Raw genomic sequence first — 18,411 nt, 5'->3', positions numbered from 1 at the left:
ACTAGGGGCCTTAGTGATCGCGCAGTTATTTTATTTACAATAATACAGACTGTCATTAGAGCTTCAAAATTGCGGATGTCAAAATTTTGGGCACAACAGCTGACTGTCCTCAATAGAGTCTGCTGTATCCATGCAAGCCATTACAGGCGGCACAAAATAAGGTCTGATCTGTGTCATGAGAAAAGTACAACGCAGTTAATATCTCTGTTTTCTTTCTGTAAAAATTTAAGTGTCACGTGGATGTACCGGTAAGAACGTGTCATGCATCACTTTCATCAGCGCTTTTATGTGAAATTAACGTCCAGTGCACCCCATACAGAAAAATATGTTAAGATACGTTGAAATATAACTAACTACAGTAAGGAACTGGGATAGGACCGCACACTTTCGTGATAGTTTGGTAATTAGATTAGAAGCATGAGCAAGAAGTGTGGACGTGTATGGAAACAGAGCTCTACTGCCATTGAGACAGACATCTAACATTCATAGAAGTCGACGGCGACACAGTTTTCCAAAAACGTATTTCCTTTATTTCTTGCTACTTCCACTACGCGATTGCTTCCGTTATGTCGTCGTTTCCCCGTCTTCGCCCTATCCTACGTGTGGAAGTTTTACCGTTTATGAATTGTAAGGAAGAATGTAACGTTTGTTCTCTATGGTTCCTGGTTGGCGACTGTATACACTTCACTCAAACAATAATCTTTATACGCAAATCTCGTTTCTGCACTATAGCATGAAACAGGAAACGAGTTTGTCAAGTCAACAAAGCGGCAAGACGAAGTCTTTGATCGCCAGGGGCAGTGGATGCGCAGGAGACGCCTTGACGGTGCTTTAAATCGGGTTCCCAGGGGGTTCTACCCGAAGGCGTGGTGTCTGCTGCATCGTGTGAGTACAGCCTGCAGTGTCTGTCTGCAGTGACTAAGCACAGGCGCAAGTTAACACCACCACTTTTTCTCGTTAGTGCACGGGGCTGTCGATAGAGGGCAAAATGTTGTCTCAGCAGCTGACTCGTGAGGTAAGATTGCAGTCTCTACTAATTTGTTCCGGGGAATTTTAGTTTAAAACGGGAACATCAGCACGCTTCTGCTCCGCTTTCAGATGACTTCTGGAGAGCTAAAGTTTGCACTCGAGTTCGAACACGTTCTCAACAGCATCCCTCAACCGGAGTACCGTCAGCTGATGGTGGAGGCCATAATGGTGCTGACACTGATAGCTGAGCATGATGTTGTCCCCTTCATAAACAAAGTGCTGAGTGTGGACACCTTGGTGCAGCATGCCCATCACATATTCCTACAGGATCAGGTAACAAACATGAACATGAAAGCTATTGGATGATTGAAATACGCAGTGAACAAAGCGAACCAGGGAACGCGAAGTCAACCCAAGCAACACCACATGTTGGCCCAATATTGGCAATACCAGCCCAATATTGGTCCAATCTCGGACCAATATTGGGTCGACATGTTGTGCTGCTTGGGAAACACATGGTTTGACTAATAACCACACAATCCATTTCTCTTGCAGACAAACTGTAATGGTGATGCAACCCTTTGCTGTGCGTCTGAGGGCGTTGCCAAAGTAAGCTGCAACAAGGTTGCCAACATCTGCCAGCATTTTTATGACAGTGCTCCAAGCGGATGCTACGGCACCATGACTTACCTTGTGAGAGCTGTGTCTCAGATATTGGATATACCAAATACAAATTTTGATTGTGCCATAAATTAATATGGAAACCACAATATTGAGGGTTTAGAGGGGAGAAAAAAAACTCTGTTGTCCAATCTGGGTGCAGCTGTATTACTAGTCTGGTGCCAGAGAGATATTCATGTGTTAAGTCATTATTACACTCTGAGATTGATCTCATCAAGTTAGTAGTAGCAGATTTGTGATCTGAAAGCTCTATGCTACATGAGTAGCAAGCCCTGCCTTAACTTTCATTTTGCCATGTAATTTTGGAAACATACTTTGTATTTAAATCACCATGAAGCCACACCCTGTACTTAAAAGGGACTGTAAAGTGAAATATAACCACCATATTTTAAGATACCGTAATTCAGAACTTTGCTTTGTGATGACACATACAAATCACCTCTCAGTTCTTCACACTTTTCATATACTAATTATGTTTTGAACATTTTTAGAAACTTAACAGTGGTGACCTTCTACATTTGCCGAGGAAAACGGTGGGATCCCGCTCGTGATTGGCGATCAGGTATCACGCAATATCAAAGTTACTACGTGACGCATTAGAGATAGGTTACTAATTATTATCAGACCTGCTTTGAAGAATAATAGCAACCCTTGATAAGTTCGGTGTAAACAGTTGTAAGCTGTATCTGCGAGATGTGCGCCATCTGTTGGCCTTTCTCTCTCTCCGCCTCTGTGTCATTACCCATGGTCCCAGCATGAGTAGAGTGACCAGACGATGAAAGCTGTGCAAGGTGCTTGATATCGCTCCTGCGTGCAAAACCTCGCATCCAGGCGATTTCTACAGATGTCTCGTTTACGATGTTTTAGGATGCACTAACTGTGCACCTTCGACAACGAAGTGCACATTGCAGCTGTCCATGACCTGCCAGATGGCTTGCCTAATCGCTCACATTCTCAATAGATGGCATGCAAGTCGCAGAGTCTTGGAGTCCGCAAACTTTGCTTGGCACAGTAATGTTTGAAATTAGATTACTGGAAAATTGCTCAATGCACAGCAGAGCTGTTACATATCTGAAGCGTCCAAAGTTGCAACCTTTCCGAAAAGCACAGTTTCTATAGGTCTACCATTCACTTTACAGTCCCTTTAAAGCAACAGATCTTTGGTACATGCTATGAACTTCATTGAGGTGGTGGGAAATCCTCTCATCCCATGGTGGTGACATGTACCATACCTAAGTGTATCAATGTACATGCGGAGCACAATTTTATGTGAGCACCTCTGCTCACCGTGGTACATTGCGCATCCGACCATATTGATACACATCAGTCCATAGCTGTGCACCAATTCAAATAGTCAGTTTTCTTATAGTGTAATACTGTCTTGCAACATAAAACATCGCTCTTTGTCATTAGAATGCCAGGAAAAAGAAAAAAAGAACAGCTACAAGAGCTCTGAAGGGGAACTGCCTTCATATAGTCCTTAGTTGGTAATAAACCAACACCTTTCACTAAGCTCACAAGCAATGTCTTTCTAGCTCCACCTATGCACTGTTTTGGCAGATCTCTATGCTGTCATGTGTGGTACTGTTCTGTACAAAACTTGAGACTTGGTCAGGGTGTGCCAAGGTCTATTAAGTGTCTGGTTTCTCTGTTGTGAACTTCGTCTGAGCGGCTTCTTTTGAGGATCTCTAAAGAAAATTGTAAAGTAGTCAGCCGCACGAAGAATCACAGAAAATGTTTCTTGTCCAAGTGATTCATAATGTGTTTTCCTTAGAAGCATTAAGACTGTCTGTTCTTCATCTGAGATCTGGTAAATTCCTCGATAATTCTTCTCTTTCAAATGTAGCCCTTGTGTCCTGAAGCCTTTCCTTACAAAAGGCATAGGAGCAGTGCATGTGATCGTATCAAAACTTCACTAATTGCCATCGCTCCAGCTGTGTGCACTGTGTGTTATGCTCTACATGCAACTTTGATTACACTGTATCTAACGACACATAGATTTTTTTACCCACTGTGAGTAATATATATATATTGCAAGAAGAGCATATTTATGGAAGCAAGGACAAAATGATGAAGTCAATTGTGCCACAAGTCATTTCTTCAGAAAACTATGATCTGAACGGTGTCGTTTGTACTTTGCAGATGTTGTGTGTTGCCTTCTGGTCTTTGGTACCCCAACACCCCTTCCTCTGTGCTTCTATGTACAGTATTCTGAGTAGTCAAGGTAAAAAAATATATCATATATGTACTAGACTCATTTGAACGCATCAGCTGTTGAGTGACGTAGTGGAAAGTAAAAGGCACTATGTGTACACTGCTCTGACCATACTTTGTCACCAGCGGGGTAGCCAGAAAAATGTTTCGGGAGGGATTTTGTGGGGACTTGAAATGAGGGAGGAAGATTTCCTAAGTATTTCCCTCTCCCAAATGCAGTACCAAAGGTATGATTTTTTTTCTTTTTTTTTTGGGGGGGGGGGGTTTGTCCCCCACCACTACCTTGGTTATGGTGGCTTGAATCTTACAGTATGGCTATCGTGGTTTATGTAGCTTGCTTTTGCTGGCAATAATACACACGGCAGATCAGTTGCCACATTTAGAAAAAATTGTGTTGTGTATAAAAATATCATGCAAAACTATCTGGAGTGAATTAAAACTATGGTGGCAATAACAGTTATAATAGAAAGTCGGTCTTGGTCCTTTGTCGACTTTCGTAAAAAGTGTATGCTTGGTCTATTTGCATTGAATGCTGCACAAGATGTGTAGTGAATAGAGGTATCAAACTCAAATTTAAGTTTGAGAGTAAGTAAGAAACTTAAGAGGTTTTCAAGAGGTAGCAGCAAACTCACTCTAAACAGCACTGTCATGCATATGTGCTGATCACTCTGTTCATCACGAAAAATGCAAAATCTAGCCATGAAAGATTTCTTACTCCACTAAGCGAAAACATTCCTTGCACTATTGTGGATACAGGCTAGTGTTTTCTAGGCAACTAATGCATGGATATATTGAACAGATATCTTGTTCATCAATACTAATGCCAGTGCCCATTACTAATGAAAGTGAAATATTAGTTTCTAAAACATTTATTGACCACCTCATCGTATAAATACAAATTACGCTGTGTTTTAGGAGATAACATCAGAATTTCCATCCTGCTCAGACTTTTCTCTTGCTTGTTGAAATTTGTCGAGCATCGTTAGTTGTTCAGCTTCTACAGCTGATTGGACTCCTGGTATGTTGTCATAAGCTTTATCCAGCTTTGCACCACTGAAATCAAACCCTGGATTTTCCAGTTGGAATTTTTCCAAGTCTAGTTTCTTCATCATTTCGTGCATCACCACTGGCTCTGGAGCATAAACCCGTCCTTCGAGAAGGGATTCCCAGACCTTCTCGGAACTGGCCGGTTCAGACTTTACAAGGAGTAACGTGACACGTTCTTGCTCTTCAATAGTCCATGTGCACTCGTCGGCTACAACTGTTCTGCACAGATTGCCCTCAAATATTGTGTTCCCGTGTACCACGCACTTTATGTGCTTTGGCTTTATGGCAATGGAGACTTGTTTGCCTCGAGTCCCCTTGGGAACTTTGACTTCAACGAAAACTTCTCCAACCGTTTGCCACCAGCCTCCCCATGGAGTCGGGCAGACAACAGCACCACTCTTTTCTTCAAAATGTGACAAAGGCATGGCCTTTTTTCTGCTCGTCACATCTAAGAGAAAGAAGGAAAGAGCTGTCACGTGAAGTGTGCCGGGTAACTTTAGACTCTAGCATGGAAGGATGAGAGTTTGACACAGCTTGCAAGGGTGCAAATGTGTGAGCACGTAGATCATCCAGATAATGAACAGTATAATGCGAAAACTCTTCCGTATTAGCTGCCAATGAGCAATGGGGTCACGAAATTTGCGATGAACGACACTTATTGTGATCAGTGAGACTTTCACAGAAGCATGCTATACTTAAAACATGTTCAGAAGTCGCTAGAACCAGCGCTCGTAATCGTTCTCGTGCAAGTGGATGCGCGGGTCATGCAGAAATGCACAGTTAGTATCAGCAAGCACGTAATAATAATCTTACTCACATACCTGCACGTGAAACAAACCGAAACTCCGAGATCTGACAGCGTCGTCGAATGAGGGCCAGCTGATACAGCCGTTTAACTAGTTTAACTAAATGTCTGGTTTCGTATCGTGCCTGCATTTGTAAAAAGATTTGGGAAAGGAAATGACCTGTTTTAAAGCAAAATTATTAATTAATTACAGACAACATTAATATCAGTTGACTCGCAAACACTATATTTTTTTTTCTTTTGTTTTCCTCATTCTTCTCCGAAACTGCTTGCCAAACTAACTGGCTGGCGTCAGTGATGTCACAGCGAAATGGCTCCGTACGGGGACGAAGTTGAACGCTACGGAAACAGGATGCCTGTCCGAAAACATAGAAGGGACAAAAGTGAAATCAGCTGTTGCCTGAAGTATCTCATATTTGGATTCAATGTCATCTTCTGGGTGCGTATGCTCAGGTTTGTTTTGTAAACAGAAAAGGGGCATTGGCATTCCGGTTGTCGACCTATGTGTCATCACAGAATTATCAGAATCCTGCGTTCTTTTGTCGCGCCCTGCATGCAGGATATTTACCGCTATAACCAATTTATTCTGTTTTCCTGATTGTCATGGAGGTGTAAAGTGGAAATATTAGGATATCACGGTTGTCATTGTGGTGCAGGCCTACTGGGAGTTGTTCAAGATGACGATTGCCCAGAAGATATCAATGATTCATGTGCCCCTTGGAAAACATTGGCGATTCAGCGTACCTGTAAATAGGCGCAACACAAATTTTACGTGCAAAATTAGTGGTAAACGTAAATAAGAATGTTAATATTCGTTTCACAAAGCTATCATCTTGCTATTAGTGCTGTCATGCTGTTGCATGTAGTTGCAACGTTTTATTAACTGCTTCAAGAGGTTGTTTCATTGATCTCCATTTGAAAAGCACTTGACACGAAGAAGCGAATTCACAGTGCTGAAATAATGATGAATAGTAGGGCGTGACCATAATTCCGTGTGTACCTGATGTTTTAGCTTCGTTCAAATCGGAAGTACACTTCCGGATATTGAGCATAATTGGATGGTTCAGTGCATCAGGTGGGGCACCTTTTGGAGCGTTTCTTTTATAGCAGTTTTTCAGCTGTTCGTTCTTCTTTTTTCGTTTATCGCGCTGAACTTATAATCGTTCAATACTAAAAGGAAACATCGGGGCACACCTGTATCAAGTACAGTTTTAAGCACTAGATTTTGAAGTTGACGTGCAGTTTTGTCTCTTCTTTTCGCATAGCTGATGGGCTTGAGCATAATGGTCGTTGGAGTCTGGGCATGGACTGAAAAGGACATATTCAATAACCTAAGTAGGCTCACAAATATAGCTTTAGACCCAGCCTTTGTGCTCATCGTCATTGGAGGGATCACATTCATCATCGGATTCACTGGATGCGTTGGGGCCCTGAGAGAAAATACCTGCTTGCTGGCCGCTGTAAGCACCTTGTGTTCTCAAATTTAATAACGACAATTTATAATTTTTCCCTCTCATGTGATGTCATGTGAATTCCAGTATGCCATATTTTTGGGAATTTTACTGCTCCTGGAAATGACTGCAGGCATTTTGGGATTCATCTTCAAGGACTGGGTAAGCAATGCAGTGGCGTCTTGCTAACTGGAACACATTTAAACGGAACAACTGTTATGAAGTTGTTTGGTTATGGAATTCGGGCTATGCAAAAATATTTCCATTAATTGGATGCAGAATTTTGGCATCTCAACGTAAATGGAACAGGAAACTGAACTGACTTGAACGGTTCAAAGTTCCTATTGGTTCGTTCAGTTATGGACAGCATGATACAGAAAAACAGATCCCAATTTAGAGGCGAGCACTAAGCTTTATGACAATCTGGAAGTGACCCTGTCATTGTAAATTGTGTTTGCTACAGTGTTTGTGCATCTCTGGAAATGATCAGTGACAGCATTTAACATTCTGCACCAGATCTTGTCAGTAGCTGGAACAAATTATCCCCCTCCCTTCAGGTTCTGTTCAAAGAGATTTCACTTACCGTAAGGATTGCCAGTCATTAATAGCACTGTTTACTTACGATTCATTTACTTATACTTCAATATACAAACAATTTTCAGATCAAGTCTCAGGCGACCAATGGCTTCCAAGCCTTCATTGTCTTCTACAGGGACGACCCCGACAGACAAAACCTTATCGACTGGATACAAGAGCAGTGGGTAGGGAACATTCTTCATTTTGTTATAGCATTCGCTGTGTTTGCTGTGATTGCAGTGCTTGAGAATTTAAGATGCGTGAAGTATACAATGGATTTTGGTATTGCACTCTCATCCAACTCTCTTTTTGGACCAAGCTGTTTCAATACCATTATCTCTCCCATAATCATCTCCCACACACTCACCATAGTTTTGGCGCTGTATGGCCTTTGTTGCCTTTGTGCCATTAAACGCATAATCTCTCTCTCCCTCTGTTTCAATCCACGGAATGCTCTACGCGCACACAACAAATAGTGTGTGAAATCGTGCTTGAACCATAAACACAAAATTATGCCGTGGCAGATTTGAGTGCTGAGTATTGCTTCATTTTGAGTGCAGTGTAAGATGTGCTGGCTTTTTTTTTTTTTTTTAGTCTTGGAATTCAGCATAGGGAAGTGAAGAAAACAGCCAGAGTCCAGTGAAGCCTTCTTAAATATTCACAATTTTTTATGTAGTAGTAGCCTACATTTCTTCAGGTACAAGACATTTGTATAAGTGATAATTCGCCCAAACGTCTTGTACCTGAAAAAATTTAGACACGAAAGCTTGCGAATATTAAAGAAGGCTTCACTGTTGGATGGAGTATTGCCTGTGGGGATGAACCACTCCAACCGTAATGTTGTTGTTGTTGTTGATGGCAGACCACTTGTCCAGTGATAATTCTCTCTTTGGTCCAGCTCGGATGCTGTGGAATAGAAGGGCCCAAGGACTGGGACATGAACATCTACTTCAATTGCTCAAGTGTGGAGGTTGGAAGTCGTGAGGCTTGCGGTGTGCCTTTCTCCTGCTGCAAGCGCCAACCAAACGTGAGCTGAAACCATGTTCGGGTGTCAAGCGACAGAGAGCTTTGGTATGTCATAAAATTACTTTTCAGGAACTCATCAAGAACAAGCAGTGTGGCTACGATGTAAGAAGATCGGATTATGTAAGTGTTGCTAAATGACTGCTCCTCACCTGTGGCCTGCTTCGCTGCATTTCAGTTAAATAATGATCTAGTTTGTGGAAATTCTGAATTGTGGACCCCTTTCCTAATCTTTCCGCTGCTTAGTAGATAAATTCAAACCTGGAAGAACTATAATTCAGTCCAGCCGTCAGAAGTATCCTCCATGTTTTTTGTCATTTCAATACCCAGTGGCTCATCTGCAAACTCTTTCTGAAACAAACAAACAGTGCTAAGAAGATGCTAATGCTAATAAACACATGCGTGTAAGCAATTAGAAAAGGGGTCCATTCTATATCATGTCGTGCCATGTTTCACATTTGACTGTAGATGCCTTTCGAATAATGTTATTCGAAGTTGTTTTGTGTGAGAGTTATGTATCAGAACATCACAGCAGCCTACAAACCAATAGGGCATGATGTCATCCCATTGTCAGGAGACGACACTTGCACAGCAAGCAAACTTTGTTCTAAGAGCCTATTGTGCTAAAGCTAAATTGCAGGAATACCCCCCTCATAACTTGACAAAGATATACTATTTGTGTCACGTGCCATATGTTTAGGGTCTGACTTTTTCGGATTAAATGTCATTACCAGATTCGGGAGGAAAAAATGCGGTGCTATTTTTTAACCTTTCTGGGTGAAATAGGGTGTCATCGGGTTAGTTCAAGTGCATGTGCTGGTAAAATACATATACGCCGCGAGTGCCATGTGTTGTAACATCATACATGCCTTGCATGCTTCATTCTTGCCCTCAAATAGGTAATATTTATGGCAGATATGCATAGAAATTGCTACTGTATAGTGCTCGTGATACTGGGAACTACCTGATACGTGATCTGAATTCAGACAGGAATGGGGGGGGGGGGGGGTTAACCCGAGCTGGGCCTAAACCAATTCGGGAGGGGATAATCAGGAGGAATTGGGTTTAGCCGGAAAATGTTAGACCCTACGTATATTGCATATGCAAAGTGCAGTGAAACCCGCGTATAATGATATTGACAGTAATCGCGAATTCCATCGTTATACGGGGTACATCGTTAAACAAGGGCTGACCTAAATAGCGTGTCCCCGAAAAGTCGCGTGCCACCCTGCGTGTAGCAAACGAAAAAGAAACAGATGCTTAAAAAAAACTTGAAGCTGTGTGACATTGCACTGGCTTGGGAAAACAACGACCAGAACTCGTGGAGGGAACCAGGGAACATATCAGGACAACTTCTGGCAACACTACACGTCACCATTCCGCAAGTCTGCTTCACCTAATGCCTAGGAGAAGCTCGCTTTAGAACCCTGTCGCGCGACTCGCGGGTGGAAAGCACGTGCTAGGCCTTTTGAATCATCTCGCGAATTTGAGCAGCATTGGCCAAATACGGAGACACAAAAACGTTATCACCTACCTCTTACATTGACAGTATTGGAAAATGAAATGTTGCTGTTTATTTTCTTGCCTCAATTTTTATTTTGGTTCAATTCTTTTGATGTGAATTTCGGATGATACAAATTTTTTCCGCTACCCTGTGAGATTTGTATAATCGAGATTCTACTGTATCTTATCGCGGCGAAAATTGCGGCGAGGTTATGCGCACGGGACAGCGTCCAACATCGTATTACGAGTACTCTGAACCATGGTTTCCATCGCTGTACGCAGGTCGTTTCCCCATAGAAACAATGTATATTTTGACGGTAAAATCATGATGAACCATCGTTTTACAAGGGATATCGTTATACGCGATATCGCTATCCGCGGGTTTTACTATAGTAGATTGTATCGCAACTTCCTCGACAAATTAGGTGCACCATCCTGTAGGCATTAAAGGGCAAGGAGAAATTTTTGCACTTGAATGGAGCATAGGAGATTTGGCGCAAAAAGTTTCAATTCATCATATATTATAGGCATTTTTATTTTCTTTTATTTTCGCTGTCATCCTCGTTTCATTTGGTTTTAATGCGTAATCTTTGTGACACGTGGCTGTCCATGCATTATGAAAATTTTAAGATTCCAGGTCTTGAAGGTAAGTATTAAAATCTTTATCTCTCTCAAATTTGTTTACGGTAATACGTTTGTCATGTTACGTTACTGTCTCTCGTATTGACTAACTCTACCGCTGGTTGTTCCCGGGGCGGAATGCAGCAACGTGACAAGTCTCACGTCATCTATGAGAAGGGTTGCCTGCGTGCGGGGGAGGAGTGGATTGAGGCTAATCTCGTTCCGGTGGCGGGTGTAGCAGTAGGACTTGCAGTGCTTCAGGTACTACCATCCTTCCCTTTCTCTGGTTAACACTTCCGTCAAGGCACTGCTACGTTCTCGGTAATCGGTCGTGTGCATAGTGTATTGGTTATTGAAGTCGGAGATGCTGTCTGGCCCATCATCACAAGAGCCACAGCACTGCTTCACAAAGCATTGCTTTCTGTGCATCCTACAAACTATGCCAGATTGTGGTAATGCAATATTGTGTGAATAACTATCGTGCTAGTTGAATAACTACCATACTGTGTGTTATAGATAATTCTAAGGTTGGCATTTGGCCAGTACTTTTATGACACATAACTAGGGACCTGTGTTTTCGGGTTTTATGTTTTTTTTCACATTGGGGGGGGGGGGGGGTACAATTCTGGTTTTATTTCAGGATTTGTAAAACGGTAACATCGGATGATATCAGGTGGAAAATAAAAAAATGAGAGCTTCTCGCATTTCGCAGCTTCTGAATGTCCAACGAGTGTTCTTCGGTGCCCGTATTGGTGGCTGAATTGGCAGTTTGCGAAGTCAGTTTCGGGTTTTTTCGGGTTTTACCCTAAAATACAGGGCCTAACCATGTACGCATAACCATGTGAGTTATGATAATGTCATTTGGGCACCATACTAAAGGAAACAGAGCGTAGGCACACAGAAAAACAACACAACATGGGCTGTGTTGTGTTCTTTTCCCGCATGTCTACACTCTGGCTTTTCAGTATGAGGTTTCTCTGCCCCAGCTAGCCAGCATTTATGCAGTTTGTATCATTTATTTATTTATTTTAAAGATACTGCCAGCCAACCTTTGAGGGCCAAGGCAGGTGGCATGGCAGGTAATGCACACACACATGGACAGCAATATAGCATCACGTAGTCACTACAGTCAGTAAAAACCTTGAGCTGGTGAGCAAGCAGATAATGTTGGAATGTTAGTCATGCTACGAGGCAGCTTAAGGTAAGCTTTGTTTTTGTCTCGCCAAGTGGATATGGTATAACTAATGCTACTCACGTGGTGTAAGGGTGAGATGTTCTTTGACAAAAGGACTCCATCTAAATGGTAACACCTGCAAGAGCATGCAGCATCTGGCTTTGGAATTTTCTGTCCAAAATAATAACACAAAGGAGAATTTGAATGAGAGGCGTGAATTGGGGTAAGGCATTGGAATCGATGCTCTGTATTATTTTAGGGCAAATTGAGGAGGTCAGAGATTGTATACGAGCAGGGCTGCCTACATGTCGGAGAGGAATGGATAGCAACCAACTTGGTGCCCCTCTCAGGGTCACTCTTGGTTGTTGCCTTTGCTCAGGTTGGTTTTCATTCTGACTACCTTGTTTAAAGTGTCACCATGGACTAAACCGAGAATCTTGAGAATCGTACCAAGTCTATGCCATTTCTATCCACGTGCGTCGTGCAGTACTCCTCCAAAGTATTTTCTCCGTGATGCGGAAGTATCGTAGAATTAATTCCTAGTTTGAGAAGCGTGGCATCATGGGGTGCAGGTGCTGGAAGCGTTGCTCGTTGAAGGTAGATTTCTGTCTCCCTCGCCAGAGCTGCTGGCCATCTTCTAATATCAGAAAGCTAGGAAGATGCGTGCACTGTTGCCAGGAGGCGGACACCAGTGCTCACGTTGACCTGCTCTTGGAGAATGCGAAATCACGAACTTTTGCAGGTTCTTTTAGAAAATCCGTGGAAGTGTGTAATGTTCACTGAGGGAATTCATAGGTTGCCTACTGTGTCTTTGATTGACGTTGATTTATATCGGTGTCGTAACTCAACATGAAGGTGCCTATGGGAACAGTGCTGTGCTGCTCGAGAGCCACTGACATCCGTAAGTGTAAGGTTGCTTAGAACCTGAGGAGGAAACATTGAGTGATGGCAGGGGCATTGAAAGACTTGTACTATTGTGCTTGTCCTTCTATGTGTGCTAGCCTCATCCACTACAACGTTACATGACGAAACATGCACATGCGAATCTTGCGCATTCTGGCTAAGGCCCCCAGCTTTCTGCAGTGGAAAATTAACATTTCCGCAAAGTAGGATTTACGAATTCGCAGGATGCTGCGGACAAGAGAAAACAATCAAAAAAGTGCTGCAGCATTCTCCTAAGATCGCTTACCGACTTGTCCCGCACGCTTCTCCAGCCTTTTGCAAGTTTTCAGTGCGCAAGGAAATTTCTGTGCAGTGGTTCCTGTCGTTAAATTTTCTTTCATCACGGCACGTTCAGCTGTGTAAGTCCTGGCACTATCAGTCGTGTGAGGCATTGCAGTAGCGGGATGATCTGGTTTAACCCGTGAAAATGTAGATCAATTGAAATCCTTAGATAATTGTGTAATATGTATTTCAAAATTCCATGAAAAACACAGTTCTGAGAAGAACAGCTCGTCCTTAGAGACATGGCAAATTCTGTGAAATTTTGTAGAGTTGCGGAGAGCTAGGGGCTCTAACTCTGCTGTGGTATGAGATTTCGTCCACATGGAGCACCAGGAAGACTATTGTCCCGCCTTTGTCAGCAACGTAAAATACAAGAAGTTGAAAGATACGTTACAAAAAATCAAACTTCACGAAGCCATGAGTCCCTCGAAACTACCAGAAAGAGAAGTATAAAAAACGTGCCAACCTAGCTGCAAGTAGCAGTGCCCGAATATCGCTCCACCTGACCAGTCGGCTAATCTTATTTTTCTTTTTTCCCGCCCACTTTTCTCTCGACAGATCTTAGGAATATGTTTCGCTCAAAATTTACGGGCAGACATATTTGCACAGAAGGCACGGTGGCACTGACATCCGCTTCAAGCCTGGGCGAAATTTGCGAGCACGAGGTTCCAGACACCAGAGTGGCGCCACTGATGCCGCCTCCAAATCGCACGCAAGACAGACGTGCCCAGGTTGCTCTCATAACCCTTTTCTGAGACTTCGCACCTTCGTGACCACGAAGGCCCCAAAAGGTACTTGACGCGAAGGCCACCGAAGCAAGCGCAAGAGGCATGCACCTTGTACATAACGTGTTTGCATTGTATGTGTTTTCAACTAGTGATGTTCGACAACTGGCAACTGGTTTGCCATTTCATGAAAGCACTGTACTTGTCATAACCTCGCACTCGTGGTTTCATCGAGAGTATATACAAACTAGATTTTATTTTACATTTTCGCTGTTTTATTGCATTTTGCGAGAGCGACTTACCGTGCAGTATAGAGCTTTATGTTGCTTAATATTTCGGAATACCACCACCACGTCCTGCCTGATTGACCTAGAAACAGATATGAAATTTTACTTGCGAGTACTGTAGAATTACAGCTGCGAAAATTTCATTCAGGACAGTAGAACAATTTTCGAGAAATTTGGCGACACACACCATAGTAGCAGAAGCAAAACGTAGGAGGAGGACACGGAGCATGTGCCTCACCCAAAACAACAGAAAACGTCACACACGTCACTCTAAACATGTCCGTGTGCACCAGTCCTCAGTACAGGACCTTCCCGTCGCGTGGACTTTACGTGGGCATTTGTTAGAAAATAATGTTACGCACTATATTGGGTTCTCTCTTCTTACCAGATAGTGTTGTTCTATGTACATCTCCAATGCCTTGTACGAAACTTTAGTTTATACACATTTTAATCCTTGCCCATCACATGGAGTATGAGCAAATAAACACGTTCCGTCATGTGTAATAGTGATGATAAATAGGAGAATGAGAATGTTATGTTCCTAACATGACTATGCTAGCTGCTCCTTTAGTGTCTGTAGTGTATAAAAGTGTTTGCTCTCTTTGCACACTACTGTTACGTAACTTCACACTGTACATTGTGACACTGCCAGGAATGGTGACACACTGTCTGTGTCAGTGTGTTCCCTTTGATCTGTGCATTGCACATTTCTGGAACGCTATCTACCAAGGGGTCAAATATTCAATGTGCAAAGAACAAAATGTTGAAGGCGTATACAAGTGTAGTGCAACTTTGTGTCGTGTTCACCCCAATCATGTGTGTGAGTAAAGTGAGTATTCCAACACCAAAGTATCGTAGTACGCTCAACAGTAGATTGACACAGGCCATGTGTCCCCTGTTACATACAAAATGTTGGTACATGCAGCTGCTACCAAACTGGAACCCTTTTGTACGTGTTTAAGATGACGTTTCAGCTTCTTGAAGAGCATAGGTAGGGCCCTGTATTTTTGGATTCTGTTTTTGAAAATAGGGGGAGGGTAAAAATCGGGTGATATTGGTGGGAAAGCAGGTTTTTGGGCTCAAACATAGAAAAGAAAAGCACTTCTTGCACTTTAGATGGATATAAGACACAAAACAGCCATGCTGAATGTGCAGTGCTTAATTTCGGCAGTGCCCGTAATTGTTAGTTTTTGGGTTTACCCTAAGTGACGATGGTGCAAATCCTGGGGTAAAAACGGGTTTTACCCTAAAACACGGGGCCCTAAGCATAGTGTGTGTGTGTGTGTGTGTGTGTGTGTAGTTTATACAGTGCTGTCATTTCATGAGGCTCATCCTAGGAGGGTGTGAAATGTTAACACTCGTTTGAACCATAATTTTGAAACTCCCAAAATACAGCAGCTGCGTTGCTTCAAACGGGCTGCTGCGTTACTCCATTTGCTCAGCGCTGTCTTTGAATACTTTTGGAACAACTGCTTCTTTTACAAATGTACATAAATAAATACATCGTACGTGTGACCCCCATTTCGCTTATGTGGACAAATAACTATTTTTATCTACTATGTCTGTGTAGCACTGTTCTGACGTTTATGAACATGTACTCGTAGAAAACTGTTGTATGCAGAGCATTTTAACTCTGTTCTTGCATCTGCAACTGCTGTCTCTAACATGCTCTGCTTCTTTCAAGATCTGTGGTCAATATTAACGGCGGATCCCTTCCCTTTTCCATGCTGCCTTCACAGTGTAAAAAGAAAAAAAAAGTATCTGTTTCCTGTGCTGTGCCAAATGTTTTGCACCCTGTGTCACTTGTGCTATAACACACCCTGCAATAGTTTTTCAAAAAACCTATGACTAAATTAGAGACTTGGATATGGTATAAAATCTGCACAAGTGGTAGTTAGTGAACTTTTCTTTTTCCTACTTTCTCTGGAAGATGATTGCCAGAACACTGTTCGCAAACACACAATATTTTCTGATAACTTCTCCAGTATTTTGTGTCTTCCAGAGCACTGCTGTAGTTAAAATGTTGTGCACATGTTGTTATTAGCTTGCGTAACATATTGCTGTTCCTTTGTAATGTGCAGACGCTTCAGTATCATATATTTATTTCTGTAGTTCCTGCAATTCTAGATCACCTCTTAATGCTTATTATAACTGAGCCAATGTGCATGGTGTCACATCTGAGTCAGACTGAGCAGATAGAAATATAGATAAGCATTGCGGTAACCAAACTTTGTGTTTCATACGTGTGGTCAATTCTAGATGGTTTGGTGAAGTTCATGAAGTGTGTTGTGCCTTGGGGGTATACGTCTAATTCAATACAATCGGGCTGTTCCACATGCCACTATCTTGTAATGTTTCAAAAAAATGTTCTTGTTCACACAGCTTAAAGAGAACAAAATAACTGAACAATTTTGGAAGTTCAGTTTCACGATTAGCACCTGCACTACTAAAAACTAAACATTTACTTTAAAAAAAATGACAACTCTCTGTTGGAAATGAGACGAGAGCTTGTTTTGTGCATATGTTGCATCTTCACTGATTCATCGATCCTAGCATAATAATAAATAATAATAATAACCTTATAACTGTTCTGTATCAATTTTTTGTTTGTAGATATGCGTAAGCAATAGTTATGGTAAATAAGTGGAATGTAAAAAAGATTCTCAATGTAAATGTAACGCTCTAAAAGCTGCCATTTACAAAATTTATAACGCCTCCCTAGTACAAAAGAAAAGCAGGCTTGGCACATTGACGGTTGCATGTAGTCTGAACCGTTTGATTTACTCCCTTTCAAGTGTGACACCCTGTCAACACTACTTTGTTCATTCCCTATTGAAAAATCCCATATTAAATCATATGGGTCTCGTATCAATTAAAACTGGACCCATGTGCATATAGGCAAAACAAAATTGCAGTGCTAGTCGTGTACAGCCATTATCTGTACTAAGTGTGTGAATAAAATTTCCAGAGTTATTGAAAGGTTACCTCATTTATACAGACAATTGATTTTATGCATGCATATACTTTCGTACCAATATCTTATGAGGCCTATCTAGTCCGCGGAGATGAATTTACTCCAGGACCCGAGTTACGACGGTCCCTTGACTGTGGTACCACGCAGTACACTCGGTAGCTACCTGTGCACGCGTGAGTGGAGGTGGAAAAACACCATGTGAGCATCCATATTGGTAAGGTGCGGCTGTTATTTAAGTGCTTCGCGGTCATTAATGCCACATTATTTGGGTGTTTAAGTATAATTCGGTATTTGTTAACGGTACTTGTTCCCGCTATTCAGGACCCAAACGGTGAGGTCGTGGTCTTCGTAAAAGGTGCTGCGTGCATCTGTCATCGGGGCAGTACAGCATTCAGGAGAGGGACTGCCTTCCTGGTGTGACATCTCCCTCATGTATAGCAAACACTTCGTTATAGCGAACTCTCTCTCTCTTTTTAATTTTTGTATTAGTTATCGCTTTATTAGAAATGTTCCCGACCGAAATGCATGCATGGAACCCGACTATTCAAGTGTAAACGCTACGACAGTACGTCGCTGCGCTTCGCATGCAGGAAAAAAATGGTTGGTGTAAGCACGTGACAAAGGTCTGTCCACCCCAGAAAGCAGCAATAAGGGGGCATTCGCAGACGGGCCACAACGCTGGTGGAAAAGGTGAAGCAACGTGGTGAAAGGCTTGCTGTTGTCGGCCTCACAGAGGTGGCCAACGTCACGTCATGTGCGTCCTGGGCCGACTTCTAAGGGAACTGTGCCGACATATGTCCGAAAGAGTCTGAGGGAAACCCAGGAAAAACCCCAGGCAGCACGGTTGGCACCGGTCTTCGAACCGGGGTACCTCCCAGTCTCGACGTGACATGGCCAGCATGCTAACCACTGAGCCACGCGAGCTGGTGATCAAGCAACGTGAACCCCACGTGTAGTTGTGGTACCTTATTTGAGAGCGATCCAATGAGACCGTCCTACCTGCACGAGGGGAAAGGGAAAAGCGGAGGGGCTGCGCGAAAGGCTGGCCAACTGTCATAGCGTATATAGGCTATGCAAGTATAGGTAAGCCTTTCACGCAGCCCCTCAGCTTTTCCCTTTCCCCTCGTGCATGTAGAA

General features: G+C 42.6%; 3 protein-coding genes across 5 annotated transcripts in view; 2 read left to right on the top strand and 1 right to left on the bottom strand.

Moving 5' to 3' along the window:
- LOC135368570 (probable phosphorylase b kinase regulatory subunit alpha) overlaps positions 1 to 3,962 on the top strand; it is a 94,471-nt gene extending 90,509 nt beyond the window's left edge. The window contains exons 31-35 of one of the 2 annotated variants that reach the window (XM_064601947.1): positions 733 to 885; positions 962 to 1,015; positions 1,099 to 1,302; positions 1,525 to 1,662; positions 3,793 to 3,962. In XM_064601947.1, coding sequence (XP_064458017.1) covers positions 733 to 885; positions 962 to 1,015; positions 1,099 to 1,302; positions 1,525 to 1,662; positions 3,793 to 3,912 — 669 coding nt within the window. In that variant the 3' untranslated portion in view covers positions 3,913 to 3,962. Of the gene's footprint in view, positions 1 to 732; positions 886 to 961; positions 1,016 to 1,098; positions 1,303 to 1,524; positions 1,727 to 3,792 lie in introns of those variants that run through there. The other variant, XM_064601949.1, reaches the window with a different exon arrangement.
- On the top strand, positions 3,793 to 17,273 carry LOC135368571 (tetraspanin-5-like). Of its 2 annotated transcripts, XM_064601951.1 has the most exons (10): positions 3,793 to 3,874; positions 6,012 to 6,155; positions 6,982 to 7,176; positions 7,255 to 7,329; positions 7,830 to 7,928; positions 8,642 to 8,770; positions 8,839 to 8,889; positions 11,035 to 11,151; positions 12,324 to 12,443; positions 13,847 to 17,273. In XM_064601951.1, the coding sequence occupies exons 2-10, from the start codon at positions 6,027 to 6,029 to the stop codon at positions 13,913 to 13,915; spliced, it is 984 nt and encodes a 327-aa protein (XP_064458021.1). In that variant the 5' UTR covers positions 3,793 to 3,874; positions 6,012 to 6,026; the 3' UTR covers positions 13,916 to 17,273. The 2 variants fall into 2 exon arrangements, with proteins under 2 accessions (XP_064458021.1, XP_064458020.1); XM_064601950.1 differs by lacking the exon at positions 12,324 to 12,443.
- Positions 4,718 to 5,862, bottom strand: LOC135368572 (nudC domain-containing protein 2-like). Its single transcript, XM_064601952.1, has 2 exons — positions 5,733 to 5,862; positions 4,718 to 5,359 (listed from the first exon to the last, which is right to left on the bottom strand). The coding sequence occupies exons 1-2, from the start codon at positions 5,845 to 5,847 to the stop codon at positions 4,776 to 4,778; spliced, it is 699 nt and encodes a 232-aa protein (XP_064458022.1). The 5' UTR covers positions 5,848 to 5,862; the 3' UTR covers positions 4,718 to 4,775.
- Positions 17,274 to 18,411: the final 1,138 nt, after the last annotated feature.

The sequence above is a fragment of the Ornithodoros turicata genome, chromosome 9, assembly GCF_037126465.1.
Source record: "Ornithodoros turicata isolate Travis chromosome 9, ASM3712646v1, whole genome shotgun sequence".
NCBI lineage: Eukaryota > Metazoa > Arthropoda > Arachnida > Ixodida > Argasidae > Ornithodoros > Ornithodoros turicata.
This window is presented reverse-complemented; position numbering and strand designations above follow the sequence as displayed.